The sequence below is a fragment of the Danio aesculapii genome, chromosome 23 (assembly GCF_903798145.1).
Source record: "Danio aesculapii chromosome 23, fDanAes4.1, whole genome shotgun sequence".
NCBI classification, from domain to species: domain Eukaryota; kingdom Metazoa; phylum Chordata; class Actinopteri; order Cypriniformes; family Danionidae; genus Danio; species Danio aesculapii.
In genome coordinates, this window is record NC_079457.1 from 11,253,120 (window position 1) to 11,271,201 (window position 18,082).

Below are 18,082 nucleotides of genomic sequence, written 5' to 3' on the forward strand. Positions count from 1 at the left end.
CTTGGCAATATAACAATATAATATAAGGCTAGAGACTTTTTTTTCACAGACATTAATGAATCTTGCTTGTCCTGAATGTCAGCTGCAGTGTGAACCAGCGCACAAACGTCATCAGCTGTGTGACTGTCCATGACTCGCAGGACTCTGACTCCTCCACCAGCACCCCCCTCAGCCCCAAACACCATCCCAGCCTCCTCGAGAACAACACGCACTCAAAATCTCTGGCCGTGGTGACTCCCTCAGTCAAAACACAGCTCTGGGATGCGGCGTCAGGAGGTTTGTGTAAAATTCTAAATATTGGGATTGTAGTATTTAAAGGGACCACATTCTGCACATTTTCAGTAAACACGGTTTTTGAACTCCCTCAAACACCTTGATTTTAGTCTTTGAGGAACAGACATTATTCGTTTTTAACCCTTGTATACTGTACAAATGTATTACTCTTTCATTATGTTGGTGGCAGTTTTTGCCCCATTGATTCAATAATTTTTTTTTTTACTGTTGATCATCAGTTGACAGTATTAACCCTTTAGATAAGCCTGTGCAAAAAAGTTTCTGGCATTTATATGGAGTTTTGTGGAGTAAAACAGCAAATTATAGTGTGCGTGGATAAATACATTTACAGTACTATGTTTACTATGTTCTGAGAGCTGAGCTGTTTATTTAGATTTTTTCAGACATATCGAAGTAAGTAGTGACCTGGTGGCTCAGTGGTTAGCACTGTTGCCTCACAGCAAGAATGTCGCTGGTTCGAGTCCTGGCTGGGTCTGTTGGCATTTCAGTATAGGTTATAGGCTATATATATATATATATATATATATATATATATATATATATATATATATATATATATATATATATATATATATATAGTATAGGCTAAATTGGCCGTAGTGTATGTGTGTGAATGTGAGAGTGTATGGGTGTTTCCCAATACTAGACTGCAGCTGGAAGGGCATCTGCTGTGTAAAACATATGCTGGATAAGTTGGCGGTTCATTCCGCTGTTGCAACCCCTGATGAATAAAGGGATTAAGCCGAAGGAATATGAATGTATCAAAGTAGGTGTGCAAAGGTCTCTCTTACACTCTCTCACACGCATTCGCACATACACACACTATACTCCATATAATTGCCAGAAACTACAGTGCATCCAGAAAGTATTCATAGCGCTTCACTTTTTCCACATTTGTTTATGTTACAGCCTTATTCCAAAATGGATTAAATTAGTTTATTTCTTCAAAATTCTACACACAATACCCCATAATGATGATGTGAAAACAGAGTTTTTTTAATTGTTGCAAATTTATTATAAAAAAAACCTGAAATATCACATGTACAGAAGTATTCACAGCCTTTGCTCAATACTTTGTTGATGCACCTTTGGCAGCAATTACAGCCTCAAGTCTTTTTAAATATGATGCCACAAGCTTGGCACATCTGTCTTTGGGAATTTTTGCCCATTCCTCTTTGCAGTACCTCTCAAGCTCTATCAGGTTGGATGGGAAGCGATGGTGTAAAGCCATTTTCAGATCTCTCCAGAGATGTTCAATAGGATTTAGGTCTGGGCTCTGGCTGGGCCACTCAAGGACATTCACCGAGTTGTTGTGAAGCCACTCCATTGATATTTTGGTGGCGTGCTTTGGGTCATTGTCCTGCTGGAAGATGAACCGTCGCCCCAGTCTGAGATCAAGAGCACTCTGAAACAGGTTTTCATTCAGGATGTCTCTGTACATTGCTGTATTCATATTTCCCTCTATCCTGACTAGTCTTCCAGTTCCTGCTGCTGAAAAACATCCCATGCGATGGTATTAGCCTGGTGATGAGCGGTGCCTGGTTTTATCCAAACGTAATGCCTGGCATTCACTCCAATGAGTTCAATTTAAGTCTCATCAGGCCAGAGAATTTTGTTTCAGATGCCTTTTGGCAAATTCCAGGTGGGCTGCTATGTGCCCTTTACTTAGGAGTGGCTGCCTTGTGGCCACTCTACCATACAGGCCTGATTGGTGGATTGCTGCACAGATGGTTGTTCTTCTGTAAGGTTCTCCTCTCTCCACAGAAGAACGCTGGAGCTCAGACAGTGTGACCATAGGGTTATTGATCACCTCCCTGACTAAGGCCTTCCTCCCCCGATCACTCAGCTTAGATGGCCGGCCAGCCCCAGGGAGAGTCCTGGTGGTTCCAAACATCTTCCATCTACGGATGATGGAGGCCACTGTGCTCATTGGAACTTTCAGAGCAGCAGAAATTTTTTTGGAACCTTCCCCAGCCTTGTGCCTCAAGACAATCCTGTCTGGGAGGTCTACAGACAATTCCTTTGTTTTCATGCTTGGTTTGTGCTTTGACATGCACTGTCAACCCTGGGACCTTATATAGACAGGTGTATGCCTTTTCAAATTATGTCCAATCAACTGAATTTACCACATGTGAAATTAAGCTGCTGAAACATCTTAAGAATGATCAGTGGAAACAGAAATGTATCTGAGCTCAATTTAGAGCTTCACGGCAAAGGCTGTGAATACTTCTGTACATGTGATTTTTCAGGTTTTTTTATTTTTAATAAATTTGCAACAATTTCAAAAAAATCTTTTTTCACATTGTCATTATGGGGTATTGTGTGTAGAAATTTTAGGAAATAAATGCATTTTAAAAATGTAGAAAAGTGAAGCGCTATGAAAACTTTCCAGATGCACTGTATGGATGGATGTTTGGATGAATGGAAGGAAATCTATTGTTATTAGGGATGCACAAGTAATGTTGGCATGGTTGTCATATCTTGTTTGTGAAACCGTTATCCTTTAATGTGTTTTTACTGTTCTTTCAGAGCAAAGTACTAACAGTTCTGGAAAATCAAAGAAAGGAACGGCCTCTCAGTCCAGCGACCGGCATCAGAGAGCAGCATCAAACAGATCTCAGCCTCTCAACCTGAGCCAGGTACCATATTAAAGATAATTGGTGGCTTTTAGTCAAAGGCTGTTAGCTCTGAGATCAACTTTAAGGTCAGTTTGATATGTTTTTTTTTTCAAATAAATATTACAATATGCTTACATAATTCAACATAATTAATGCTGGGTATTGGGTTTGACTGGACTTGTTAATTGTTTGGTTACATTTTGTTACTTTGTGATTTTAAAGAGTTTGACTGTGAAATAACTTACAAATGTAGTCTTTTTAAAGCTTATTTCATTAAATTGGTAGTGAGAAAATATCGTTCAGGAACTAGTATTGATTTCAATTTATTGGTATTACTATCTTATTGGACAATACCCAGCTCTTAGCATAATGCCAATGTTTTACCATCACCATTAACCCTGATTTTCAAATATAAAAAATAAAAGTTTTGTTATTTTTTGTTAAAAGTTTATTTTGACCATTTGAATTAAAAAAAATGATATCCGTTTTAAATTAAATATATATAGCCCCCTGAGTTATTATCCCCTCTGTTTATTTTTTCATTTAAAGGATTAATTAGGTTAACTAGGCAGGTTAGGGTAATTAGGCAAGTTATTGTATAACGATGGTTTGTTCTGTAGACAGTCAAAAAAAAAAATAGCTTAAAGGGGCTAATAATTTTTACCTTAAAATGGTTCATAAAAAATGTAAAACTGCTTTTATTCTGGCCAAAATAAAACAAGTAAGACTTTCTCCAGAAGAAAAAATATTATCAGACATACTGTGAAAATTTCCTTGCTCTGTTAAACATCATTTGAGAAATATTTAAAAAAGAAAAAAAATTCAAAGGGGGGCTAATAATTCTGACTTCAACTGTATATAGTCTTTTGCCAAAATTGCAAGCTATATGTGCAAGATATGGTGCTTTGCAATAGAGCTGCACAACATAACGTTTCAGCATCAATATCACAATGTGCACATCCACAATAGTCACATAGCAGGTTCTGCAATGTTGGGTTTATATGCTGGGATTATAGTTGATCAGGACCTGCAGTTCAGAAAACATGAGAATTTGTGGAGTCACTGCAGAGTTTAACCATAATTGACTTATCATTTGTCTGTGTTTTTAAGGCATGATACTGTAAGCATTCAGGCACAAGAAACTGTAAACTGTACAGTGTTATTTTTAAATTGTTTAATCAAACCCTAAAGAACTGTTAATTTACTATAATCTTTGCTCTATTATATTTATCTATGCTTTTAATCCGAACCTTAACCATTACTTCACTTGTTATATTGAATTTGATTCTTTCCCCCACAAATTCATCACAATCAGTCTAAATGAATTAATTAATTTCAAATAGAGCTATTAAAGTCATCTGGTGAAATAGTATTTACACTCACCGGCCACTTTGACTATCATGTCAATATGGACCAAAATCTTGGAGGAATATTTCCAGTACCTTGTTGAATCTAAGGATTAAGGCAGTTCTGAAGGTAAAAATTCCAACCCGGTACTAGAAAGATGTACCTAATAAAGTGGCCGGTGAGTGTATATCAGCGTATATTGCAGAAATATAAAAAATCGGATTTTCCCAATATTTTTCGTCCCTACTTTGCAATTTAAAACTTTTGATACATCAGGAAATTCTTTACACACTTTTGACTCAATGCCTCATTCTCCAGGCACAGCAGTCAATGGGCGGACCTCTGAGACGACAGCCCACCTACCCTCCCACAGGCCCCTCCCACTCCTACAGGCTTCATGAAGCGTCGGTCTTTGGCTCCGCCTCCAGTCTGTATGCGTATCCGGCGTCGGCAGCTCTGGCCTCAGTCTCTCAGGCGGTGGATCAGCTGCACAACTCCTCCAGCTCCTCCTCGTCCAGTAGACACACACGCACCGCCGGTCCGTACTCAGCCTCCCTGAGTCTCCTGCAGAAGAACAGTGCCATGGGCGTCATGTGCCACGCTTCTGCTCCGTACCAGCAGCAGCTGTCGGCACAGTCGTACCAGCGGCCGGCAGTGTTCCCCCTCAGCCAGAGGAAACTCAACCAGTACCCATACCTGTGAGAAACACCCGCCGGAAGTGTGTAATGGACGTTCAACTGGAAATGCCATTTCAGATTAAGTCATTTTAGTATTTTATTTGGTTTAATGCACTTCAATCATAGCACTTTTTAGATTTTAGATCATGAACACGAAGCGCTTTTAAATGTTAGCCGTTGTGCTTGCAAATAAGTCCAGAGAAAATGTCAAAATTACTTTACAATCAACACATTTTAAACATGGCTGTGTTTGCAATGGCATGCTATCATACTGCTTTTATTATTTATAAAGCGTTTATTATCCTAAGGAGATATCTATATATAACGCTTCTTTATATCTGAAGCAACTTATAAATGAGAAATACAGCAAATCGGTTTATATTAGAGCATAGTGTGTGGAATCATACATCCCACAATGTTGCACACACGACTGGAAATTCTATTTACATTGTGATAAGTTACTTGATCTATGTGAAGAGCTCTTAAACTTATTTAATTATACAGGCAACAATTGCATTATTAGTATTATTATTATTATTATATATTTTTAATTATTAATTTAACTTTTTTGTTTGTTTTTAACAACTACAGGAAAAGCACATCTCCCTATTTAATTCATGTTGTCATAATGCAAAAATATTTAATTCTCTTTACTGTAATGCCGAGTTCAGACTGCATGATTTTAGGTCCGATTTTGAGTCGCAGACAGGTTTGAGAAATCGCCGACAAATGACTGAAATCACAGGCAAATCAATCACACGGAGGTGAGGTCTCTGAATAACACTGTTGAGAACTGGGGTAGGAAGGTAACTGTACTGTGGTGTTAGTATAACTGTATTATGCACCAGGTTTTGGGCGGCCGTTGCGATCGGATACTGTACCAAAGTTGGCGATGCGGGGGTGTCAAAGATTGTTTCAAAAAAATAACATTGAGAGAAATAAAAAAACAGGAGGGTTGCGGGAGATTAATCTGAAATGCGTGAGACTCCCTGGAAAAACGGGAGTGTTGGCAGGTATGGTTTATTTGGACCCAAGAAATGGAAGAAAAACTAGCAGAAATTTGGCAGGAGCACTGTGTCTGTTTGACGTGTCATCTGATCAAAATCACAACCAGGTGGAAAAGTAAAAAAAGGTGAGGAGAAATTGCTAATTCTCTTCAAAAGTCGGGTGAGCAAAATAAGTAGCTACATTTTCTAAAGCTAAAGCCTGCTTCTTTTTCCATTATGTAGGTAATAACGAAAGATATAGTACGTGACCTCGCATTGTTTCCATGTCACTTCTCGCGTTTGTTTGGTTGTGAGATGTAGTTTGGTTGTTGTTGTTGGCGATTCTTCCTAGTTTAAGATCATGCAATGTGAAACTCCCTGTCGCCGATCCATCCTACAGTGTAAACACAGCACCGACAGAACACTAGTCCAGGTAGTCATGCAGTGTGAAAACATCTGTGACATGACTACTCTAAAAATCATGCAGTCTGAACTCGGCATAAGGTAAAATATTTTTTAAGATCTAATTTCTAAATTAAAACATTGTCACATTCAAAAAAACAGCTTGATTAGATTTTTTTTACATTTACAGTTGAACATTACATTTCTGTAATCTTTTATATGTGCCATGATGACAGTAGATCATATTTTACTAGTTAATTTGCAAGATAAAGTTCAATTTAAAGGCTTATTAGTTTAATTAGGGACTCTTTAATTAACTAGGCAAGTCTTTGGACAATAGTGGTTTGTTCTGTAGCCAATTAGGGGGAAATCATTTCTTAAGGGGGCTAATAATATTGACCCTCCAAAATCATTTAAAAGCTGCTTTTATTCCAGCCAAACTAAAAGAAATGTATACTCCCTAAAGTGACATGTGCAAAAAAATAATAAGTCTTCATTATTTATTTATTTTTTGCACATGACACTTTAGGGTCTCCACAATAATACAAATTCTTATGAAGAAAATTTTATAGGAAATTAATCAAATTACATTATATATATGTTTGAGAAAGAATACAAATTTCCCAGCAGGGCTAATAATTTATTAAAAAAAAAACAATACAAAATCTGGTTTAGAAATATTAAACTACTTTTTCATTTGCTGGACTAAACACAAATAAATAAACTACCTGACAAAAGTCTTGTCGTCGATCCCAGTTGTAAGAGCAACAATTAATAACTTGACTTCTAGTTGATCATTTGGAAAAGTGTCAGAAGGTCGATTTTTCTGATGAATCATCTGTTGAACTGCATCCCAATCATCACTAATACTGCAGAAGACCAATTGGAACCCAGAAATCAGTCAAGTTTGGTGAAGGAAAAATCATGGTTTGGGGTTACATTCAGTATGGGGACGTGCAAGAGATCTGCAGAGTGGATGGCAACATCAACAGCCTGAGGTATCAAGACATTTGTGCTGCTCGTTACATTACAAACCACAGGAGAGGGCAAATTCTTCAGCAGGATAGCGCTCCTTCTCGTACTTCAGCCTCCACATCAAAGCTCCTGAAAGCAAAGAATCTTTGAAAGATTTTTTTGAAAGCTTGAGGATTGGCCAGCCCAGTCACCAGACAAGAACATCATTGAGCATGTCTGGGGTAAGATGAAGGATAAGGCATTGAAGATGAATCCAGAGTCTTGATGAACGCTTTCTTTGCCATTCCAGATGACTTTATTAATAAGTTATTTGAGTCATTGCAGAGATGTATGGATGCAGTCCTCCAAGCTCATGGGAGTCATACATAATATTAGTTCCTTTTCCACTGCACCATGACTTTATATTCTATACTGTACATTATTTCTGTTAAGTGACAAGACTTTTGTCTAAGCAAAGTCAGACCTTACTGTCCTAATTAAATAATGAAAAATCAAGGCATCATCATCTTTTATTTTGGTAAAATAAGCGTAATCTAGAGGCCTTTGCCTTTCATAGAAGCCACTTCTGATACCAAATTATCAACTAGAAGTCAAGTTATTTATTTGTTGTTCCTAAAACTTGGATAGACTATTTAAAACTATTTAATCTAATATTTAATCTAATCTAAAACACAGTAGGCAGTATGTAGTGGACACTACACAGCAAGCAGTACACTAGTGTTCCATTCCAAACAAAGCCCATGCCTAAAACTTGCTAATCATCTTAACAACTTTAAAATATTACATATGAATCGAATTTAAACTGAAAGTTGGACAATTGTTTCTTAAATGTTTGCACCAACTTATGTACGTCAGCAGAAATGACTGGCGATGTGTCCGCTAGAACAGCTAAAATGATATTTATAAGTGTTTCATAGACGCCTGGCCCATTATAAAAATGTGTTGAAATGATCCATAAATGATGTCATTCTGTTGGCAGGCCTAAATTTGATATTTGGGATGGTTACGTCCGCAGCGTATTTTTAAGTGGCGCCACACGGCACAGGATGTCATCGCTGCTGTTTATTGGTGACTTGAAACTAAACAAACCAAAATACGAGGAGAAAGAAGAGCCGAAGGTGATGTACAGCAGTTTTATATATCACATTTATGCTGAAAGTATTCCTAGTTGACAGTGGATTCACATTATGTTACACATGCCTAGTGAAATCACCTTTTTTTGTCTTTTTTTATGTTTAATAATTGGCAATTTATTGATTTTAGTTTACACACTACTTAATCAAGTTTCAACTTTTTTGTGCTTTATTTATTTATTGAATATATGTGGACTATTAATGAATCCTAGAATGTTTTTTAACCTAAGAATACTTTCTTTCAAAGACTTTTAAACTAAAAATATACATAAAATAATGCTTTTACTTTTATTTTTCATTTATTTACACATTTGAATTGCATTATGGGTCCTTGATCTTTCATACAACAACTTTTGATGATGAAAAGTTGGGGAAAAGTGACTTTTTTGACAATTTTTAATAGTTTGAAGTGATATATTAACTGTTGCTGGTGTTTTTCTGTTATTTTACAGACTTATTTCTATATATATTTCATTTCTTATACAATATATTGCTTAAAATGGCTAAAATGTCAATAAAGGTCACTTTGTTAAACTGCAGAGTTGAATTTTCAGCATCAAAAGTCGACAAAAACTGTTCATAAACAGATATATTTTGACAGTGAAGGGATAGTTCACTCAAATATTGATTATATGTTGATTGGATGAAGTTTAAAGAGTCAAAAAATATGCAAGTGGCTGATGATGAATATATGAAGTGTTTATATACAAAACCCTTTAAGTGCTGTCTGAAATGTTCATCTAAAATGTTCATTTTTCTCAGGCTGTTGTATCTAGTTTCAGAAATTTTACCCTTAGTGCAAAGAATTGGTAATTTTTTATTGTCTTTAAAGTAAAATAACTGAACATAAACATAGGATGTTGAGAAAAAAATGCTAATTTTAGAGGAAATTTTCAGACTTATAAAAAGAAATGAAGGATCTGGACATTATTTGCAACATTATAACCTTTAATCCACAGCCTTTGCAAATTTAAGTCTTACTGTAAGTGTCTGTATTTGTTTTTTGACTCTCAAAGTTGTTCAACTTGCATTTTATGATTCATTTTCAGTTGAAAATCTTCTACAATGTTCTGCTGAAGAAAAAACATGTTGGATAGCATGGGAGTTGGTAAATTAACTGCGCAGTTTCATTTTTAGGTGAACTATCCCTTATAAGGCAAGACACTGCAGGCAAAACATTTGAGATTTTGGCCTTTTTGGCTTTCCATAAAGTTTTTTTTTTTTTTTTTTTTTTTCGTATAATATAAAGAAAACCTTCAAAATACTTATTTAAGTGTTTCTTTTGTTGCACTTTATTCATTTGTGTCTGTAGATTTCAATTTCCATTCACATTTTAAGGGCTGTTTTCTTAAAATGAGAATAAATGAGAGGTCATTCATGTCTACTTCAGCAGCACTTACATCATGTACATTAAATGTAGAGGTAATTTGTATTTACAGAGGAATATGTTCATAACTTACCTAATTCTGTACAACATTCGATTCTACTAAATCTACTAAATTTAGTCATTTTCAAAACCTTAATTTATTTTTGTTAATTTTGGAAGTTTTCAAAGCTGGCAACTTTACATTGGAATATACTGTAAAATATGGGAATTAAAGATAATGAACTGGGAATTTACTATTTATTTCAAGTCCCAGGAAGAAGTATACTAAGTACAACTGTCCTGATTTCCATTTTTCACATTCAGCAGGAAACTGAAAATTAGGGCTGGGCGATTAATCGAAAAGTAATCGAAATCGACATTTAGAACTTATAATTGATCTAATTTTTAAATGACTTTCCCTACCGCAAGTGGGGTCGTGTGACCCCGCTCTTTTAAGGCTGGTTTATTCTTTTGCATCGAGCGCACACGAATGGTCTGGTGCAGCCTTCACGCAGGTGCATAACCCTCACCGTGGCTAATGCCAACGCTGATGTGCACCTCTCAAAAAAATGTAACCACACATCGCAACAATGCGTAGCGTAAGCTCTGTGATTGGTCAGCTTATTAGTGGTGATGGGTGTGGGCAGCGCGAAGAGTAACGCGCAACGTGGGTCACGGTTACTCGACACAGAAAGTGTAAATCAGCAAGGCTGAGGCTGATTTCTACTTCTGCAGCCACATCTGATCTCTGCTCAAATAGGACGAGGGACCCATTCTTCAGCCTTACTTTGCACTACATTGATGGTGATTGGAAGCTGCGCCAGAGTGCCTCGAGCGGCATATTTTCCATTGCGTAAAAATCATTATTTACATAAAATTTTTCTTTATAGAAGATGCAAGAAATGCACAGTTTGAAATATTATTTACAGGATATACAAGAGTTATTTCATTAAGAAGAGATACTAAATATAGAGTATATTTACTGTAGAAAACTTGTCAGTAAACTATACAGCCTCATTCACACAAAGCGTCAAGCGACCGTTCATTTCAACAGAGAGTGAGTGACTTTCGGCGACCTCCGTTTACACGAGCAACAGCAACTGTTAGCGACCAGGTGGGTGTGTCGAGGCACGCGACAAATTTGGTTGTTGCTAGATCAAATATGGTTGCGGCCAGAAGTTAACGAGAATTATTTATATTATTTATTAAATTTCCTTTTTATTGTATTTTATAAACCGCAGTTGTACCTAGTATTTATTATGTTATCTATTAAAGTACCCAATAAATTTTAGTTTTTAACACCTACCCCCAACCCTAACTCTATACCCAACAGTCACAGTACTGTAAAAATGTTAATTATTATGCGGCCGGCCGCATATCCGATCAAGACTTTACCAAAGAGCTTAGAATGACCAAGAGGCGACACTCAATAGAATGTTCCATCGCAACAGCAGTGCCCAGCAGCAGCCCTGCGATTCCACCATTTTGGAGTGAAAGCGATCGGCCGTCCACTGGATCTCATTGATGTCGCGATGGCAAGCTGCTGCTTTGTTTTTTATTTATTTATTTAAAAAGCGCATTAACGCTGAGATACAACCTAAAAGACGACAATACAACACTTACTATCACAATCATCAGCACTTTTAATAGTTTATTTTACAGACTTATGCTGTTGTTCTATTAGAATTTTCATTCCAAAATGGCCGCTGTGGCATCTAGCGGTTTCCCAAATCGCACTAGAGTGTCGCCTCTTGGTGATTCTATGCTCTTTAACTTTACAGACAAAATTGAGAATCCTTCAACTTTATGCAAATGAAGAGCGACTTTCTTGAGCATCAGCCAACAGGAACACACCAGTAGAGCTCACGTGATCCTCTCTCAGCTCGCTCAGAGGCCGGTTGTATTCGTGCTGTATATACTTACACATCCCTGCGTTTGAAGCAGGTCGGCACCCAGAGTGACAGGCAGCTACAAAGTCGCTGCTAGTCTGAATGAGGCATAAGGGCAATAAATAAAATAAAATAATCATTCATTAATCATAAAGTTAAAATGTTCAATTGATATTTGGATTGTAGGCCAAATCGCCCAGTCCTACCTAAAAATTTGGTGCATCCTTAAAATTTATATTTATATATGGGGCAATTTATAAGCATTTCCCCAAATTTCTAATTAATTCTTGTCAATTACGATACATTTCAAGTAAGTTTCTAAATTGGAAAATTTCCAAAAATTCCCTTATCAAGTTTCTGCTTAAACTTTCTGGAAACTTTCCGTAAATTTACCAGAAATTGTACAGTTTGCAGTCATTTCTGACATACAGTTCTCAACGTATATAAGTACACCCCTCACAAATGTCTCATTTAAATTCATATTTTCTATAGGAAGCTTTAAAATTTAAATATTTGTGCATATACATCAGTATTAAGCCAAATCTAGAGCTAATCTAACAAAATAACTTGCGATAATGGTCCAAAATTAAAACAAATATATATGTCAGGGTAAAAATATTAAATAAAATTTTTTTTAAAAGAAACAAAAATTGTTTAAAATTGTTAATTTTGTAGTTTATTTTTTTTTTTCAATATTTCGCATGAATTTAAATGTATCATCTTTCTATTTCTAAAGATATTGGGTGACTAAAATGTTATTTAAGTGAAGTTTCATAAACTAATTTCGAGAGGAGCATGTGATATGATTGAGCACGACTGGCCGCTCATCTGTAATCAGTAATAATCCAATCAGAGTGATCCTAGTTTACTATAAATGGATCGTTTTCTCCCTACTGCTCTATCTTCGTTTGGAAGAATCCCCCCTTCCACCCCATCTCCTCCTTTTTCCCCCTTTTCTAAAGGGGGAGCTCTCGAGTCCTACCTGATCTCGGATCTCCTGATATGCTTATTGACTGGGCGGGAGCCCTGGACTCAAATATCTCCGAGCTCAGGATTCTCTCCCGGGACAGCATGCCAAACCTGCTTTAAATGCCAAGCATATCTAAATGGGAACTCTTGAAATATATTCTTTCGAAAAATCTATTTTGTTCAAATACACCAAAATACATTGCCATATTCACTGAGAAATGGATAAAAATATTCGTTTTCAAAATGAGGTGTACTCTTTGATTTTTTTTTAGTGCTAGGAATGTTAAAAATTAGCTCGTATTTATATTAACTAGACCTCATTTGCATAGTCAAACATAACATTTTCAAAAACCTACAAATATATGTATATTACATATATGTATATTAACATAAGTGTGCAATTCTTCATGTAATCAATCAGCTGTGGAAATATGGTGATATCTATTCCTTTTTTTACCCATTTGACCTGCAGTGTCTTGGCTTAATTCTCTTCAGAGTTTTGTGTTTCCTCTTCCAGCACTTGTGTTCAGAGTTGTTTAAGTTGTATTTGCCGTGTGGACTTCATAACTTGAGACTGAATTTGTCGGTGTGTGTGAATTGTGACGACGGTTTCTTGTTATTTGTTGTGTAATGTCTAAACGGTGATGGTTTGGACGGCGTGTGTGTGAAATAACAGATCTAAACAGATGGTGTGTTTAACATGTTAGCTGTTCATATCAGTTGTGTCGTTCTGAGCTTGTCTTGGGCTTTTGGCTTTGGTGCAATGATGGCTGTTTCTACCGTTTTTCTCACCATGTGAATTGAAGTTGCAGGGTAGATGAATTCACAATAAACGTTACAGATACAGAACTCTGTGTGCGTGTGTGTGTGTGTGTGTAGAGTCGTCAGCTGAGTGATGAATGAACTGCTCTCGCTGTTACTACACTCATAGCTGTGGGTTTATTTTTATAATCTCTCAGAGGGGAAGGTATTTTGGTGATAATCCATTGTCACTGCCGTTTTTAGAGCCAGTTTGGCTTTACTCGCACTTGTGTTAAAAGAAATGATGCCTTTACAAACAGGTTGGGACTTGATCGGTCCTTTGTGAATTGAATACTGTTAATGTTATTCAACAATACATTTACAGTTATTAATAAAAATAATAGTAATACTTAATGAAAAGGTTTCATTAGTTAATGTATTTTCTAACACGCCTATGAAATTCAATCAGAAGGAGGTACCCCTGGAGAAGGCTGCATTTTAGAGATTTCAGACCTGCAGACACTCCCAAAGACTGAAAAACAAGCTTAAGATGATCATGGAATTTAAATAATTGCAAGCAGGGAATGGGATCCCATGGGTCATGGACTTTCTGGAATATCGTGGAATTTCAAAAGATCTATTACAGACATTATCCAGATATACAGTGCATCCAGAAAGTATTCATAGCACTTCACTTTTCCACATTTGTTTATGTTACAGCCTTATTCCAAAATGGAACAAATTAGTTTATTTCCTCAGAATTCTACACCCAATATCCCATAATGACAATGTAAAAAGATTTTTTTAAATTGTTGCAAATTTATTAAAAATAAAAAACCTCAAAAATCACATGTACAGAAGTATTCACAGCCTTTGCTCAATGCTTTGTTGATGCACTTTTGGCAGCAATTACAGCCTCAAGTCTTTTTAAATATGATGCCACAAGCTTGGCACACCTGTCTTTGGGAATTTTTGCCCATTCCTCTTCACAGTACCTCTCAAGCTCTATCAGGTTGGATGGGAAGCAATGGTGTACAGCCATTTTCAGATCTCTCCAGAGATGTTCAATAGGATTTAGGTCTGGGCTCTGGCTCAGCCACTCAAGGAAATTCACCGAGTTGTTGTGAAGCCACTCCATTGATATTTTGGCGGTGTTCTTTGGGTCATCGTCCTGCTGGAAGATGAACCGTCAACGTGAGCAGGTTTTCATTCAGGATGTCTCTGTACATTGCTGTATTCATCTTTCCCTCTATCCTGACTAGTCTTCTAGTTCCTGCTGCTGAAAAACATCATGATGCTGCCACCACCATGCGATGGTATTAGCCTGGTGATGAGCGGGCCTGGTTTTCTCTAAACGTAACACCTGGCATTCACTCCAAAGAGACCATACAGGCCTGATTGGTGGATTGCAGCACAGATGGTTGTCTTTCTGAAAGATTCTCCTCTCTCCATATAAGAACGCTAGAGCTCAGACAGAGTGACCATCGGGTTATTGATCACCTCCCTGACTAAAGCCCTTCTCCTCTGATTACTCAGCTTAGGTGGCCGGCCAGCTTTAGGAAGAGTCCTGGGGGTTCCAAACATCTTTCACTTACAGATGATGGAAGCCACTGTGCTCATTGGAACTTTCAGAGCAGCAGACTTTTTTCTGTAAGGCTTGTGCCTTGAGACAATCCTAATCAACTGAATTTACCACAGGTGAACTCCAATTAAGCTGCTGAAACATTTTAAGAATGATCAGTGTTAACAAAAAGTACCTGAGCTCAATTTAGAGCTTTACGCCAAAGGCTGTGAATACTTCTGTACATGTGATTTTTCAGGTTTTTTATTTTTAATAAATTTACAACAATTAAAAAAATTATTTTTTCACATTGTCATTATGGGAGATTGTGTGTAGAATGTTGAGGAAATAAATTAATTTGATCCATTTTGGAATAAAGCTGTAACATAAAAAAAAGTGGAAAAAGTGAAGAGCTATGAACACTCTCCGGATGCACTGTAGTTGTTATTTTGCTGAATGATCTCAGGAAACATGCTCACTTCTACATTCTCATTTTCTCCATCCAGTCCAAATATTATGCAATACACCTAACAGGATCTTCAACTCCCAAGTAGACTCCTGATAGTCTCCAATTTCCTTCTTTTTATCAGGATTTACGACATTATGACAGTATTAAGCTGCAAAAAGATTACTTTAACAGGTTTACTAACCTAAAAATATATGTAGTGTATTGTTTTATAGGCCAAATTAAACTGCAAATGATTTATAAATTACAAATAGCTAAGATTTTACAATAAAGTCTTATAAGTAAATGTTAACATATTCAAATCAACAGTAAGTAAAGGCCAGATTTATTACAGCTAATTGAATTTAAATGAAATTTTATTAGTTATTAACACCATTTAATAAACTATTATAACTAAAATATGATAAGTTTCGACATTAACTAAGAAATTAACATCAGCTAAGATTAATAAGAGCTTTTGTAGTTTTCATCATGGGCTTAGTTAAATTAAATAATGTTAACTATCAGTGGTGTAAAGTAACAAATGACAAATACTCAAACTACTGTAATTGAGTAGTTTTTCTCAGAGACTGTTTACTAAGTAGTTTTAAAAATGTGTACTTTTACTTTCCCTTGGGTACATTTTTAGTGCTGTATCGGTACTTTTACTCCACTATTTTCCTTCAACCTGCAGTCACTACTTTATTTTTTCTTGTCTATGGGGATTGGAAAATTAGTCCTGTGATGCCTGTCCAATCAAATCACACATATAAGGTAAATCACATCATACTGAACTACCTCAAGACATGGGCGATTTATAATTGCAGCAAACTGTTTGGAAGCATTAAAAGTGTTCAAGAAGATGTCCAAAATCTTTACACACATTGACCCAGACACTGTTTAGATGCATGTCACTGATGAGAAGATGACGGATGTTTACTGTATGATGACCAAAATGGCCTTAAACACCCAGCAGGTACGAGACGTCAACATGACGTCAGATTTATGTTGTATCCCAACATTGTGGGGACGTTGCATTTTGTTTGGAAATGAAAATCTGGTTGATGTCAGGCCAACATCAATGTCCAACCTATAATTAACCAAATATCAACGTCTAACGATGTTACAGCTTGATATTGTGTGGACGTTACCACTATGATGTCTATCAGATGTGGGATTTTGGTTGCTACACCTGATGAATAAATATCAGTATTTGACATTGGTTTAAGATGTTGGCTCGATGTTGAATTTTAATCACTTTCTAACACAATCTAAAATCAAACAAATATTAACGTCATTTAATGTCATTGTTGGTGATGGAAATAACGTTGTCCTTAGACGCTGGCTAGACATTGAATTTTGGTCACCTCACATCACAACCTAAATCTAACCTAATATTAACGTCTTATGACGTTGTGTGCCTGCTGGGCAATAGCTAAATGCATTACAGAATATTACAATTACACACACCCACAAATTACATGTAAATGCATCAGCTTTTCACAGCGTACTACTCACTACTCTTGAGTACTTTAGAAAGATCTACTTTTTACTCATACTTTGAGTAATGTTTACAACATATACTTTTACTTTACTTGCACTACATTTTTAATCAAGTAATAGTACTTTTGCCTAAGTATGATTTTTCAGTACTCTTTCAACCACTGTTAACTATTGAAGCCTTATTGCACAGGGTTAAAGTATTAGAAATAGTTGTCAAATAATCGTTCAGTAGTAAAAGTCAAGATTAACATGCAAAGAATGTTCATGTTTGCACTATTAAACGCTAATTAACCAATGAAATCTTTAAGTATTTATCAATGTTATGAACACCACTGTGAATATTCCTAAAAAGAAAGTATAAATAATAAATAATTATCCACAATATTTTGAAGTGCCGACCAAATCAATATTGTTCATTTTCATTATCACAATTTCTTGAAATACTGAAATACACACAGCTATACATACGCATACCTGTAAACACAATCTAATAATGGTAATCTCAGTAGTGTGTTGTGTGTGTGGATGTTTCAGTGGTGTGACATTGTGAAGGACTCACTCGCGGTGGGTTCCTGGCGTTGACACACATCTGCCAGGTGAAGACAGACGGAGAGCTGTGCCCTCTGCCAGAGCTGCCCAATGATACACTGGCACCCAGGAGACCTGGAGGATCATCCATGAAGAGCTGAAACAAAGCTGAGCCGGATCAAGGTCAAGACGCAGCGTCAAGCGCAAGAGCTGATCTCTCCAGTGTACCTGTACCTGAGGGTAAAAACAGCTCAACACTGAGCCATGATGCGCTAAAGTCTACTGTATGTTATTACATCATATGAAAGACATCACACCTGTTATATACAGTGCACCAAAGTCCCCTTAAAGTACACATGAAATCAAAACTAGCCATATTGATTTTGTTAGCTCACATTGCTAGTTTTGTGAACAATTCATCTGTGCATGCCATTAAGAAAAACAAAATAGTTTGCCCTTGTAATTTTTTAATTATAATCTGAAAATGCACTTCCTGTTTGTTTTCAGATCAATTCTCAGACTGCATCCGAAACCGCATACTTCCATACTACACAGTCCACTAAAATCAATATGCAAGCCGAAAAGTACGACAGAATTCATAGAATTGTGCTCCAATTTGCATACTATCCGTCCTAAATAGTATTTAAA

At 36.4% G+C, this 18,082-nt stretch overlaps 1 protein-coding gene across 6 annotated transcripts in view; it reads left to right on the forward strand.

Moving 5' to 3' along the window:
* hipk1a (homeodomain interacting protein kinase 1a) overlaps positions 1–13,520 on the forward strand; it is a 51,726-nt gene extending 38,206 nt beyond the window's left edge. For 5 of the 6 annotated variants that reach the window (XM_056448831.1, XM_056448833.1, XM_056448835.1 and 2 more), the window contains 3 exons: positions 83–276; positions 2,824–2,933; positions 4,578–13,520. In XM_056448831.1, coding sequence (XP_056304806.1) covers positions 83–276; positions 2,824–2,933; positions 4,578–4,961 — 688 coding nt within the window. In that variant the 3' untranslated portion in view covers positions 4,962–13,520. The remainder of the gene's footprint in view (positions 1–82; positions 277–2,823; positions 2,934–4,577) is intronic. The other variant, XM_056448834.1, reaches the window with a different exon arrangement.
* The last annotated feature ends 4,562 nt before the right edge of the window (positions 13,521–18,082 follow it).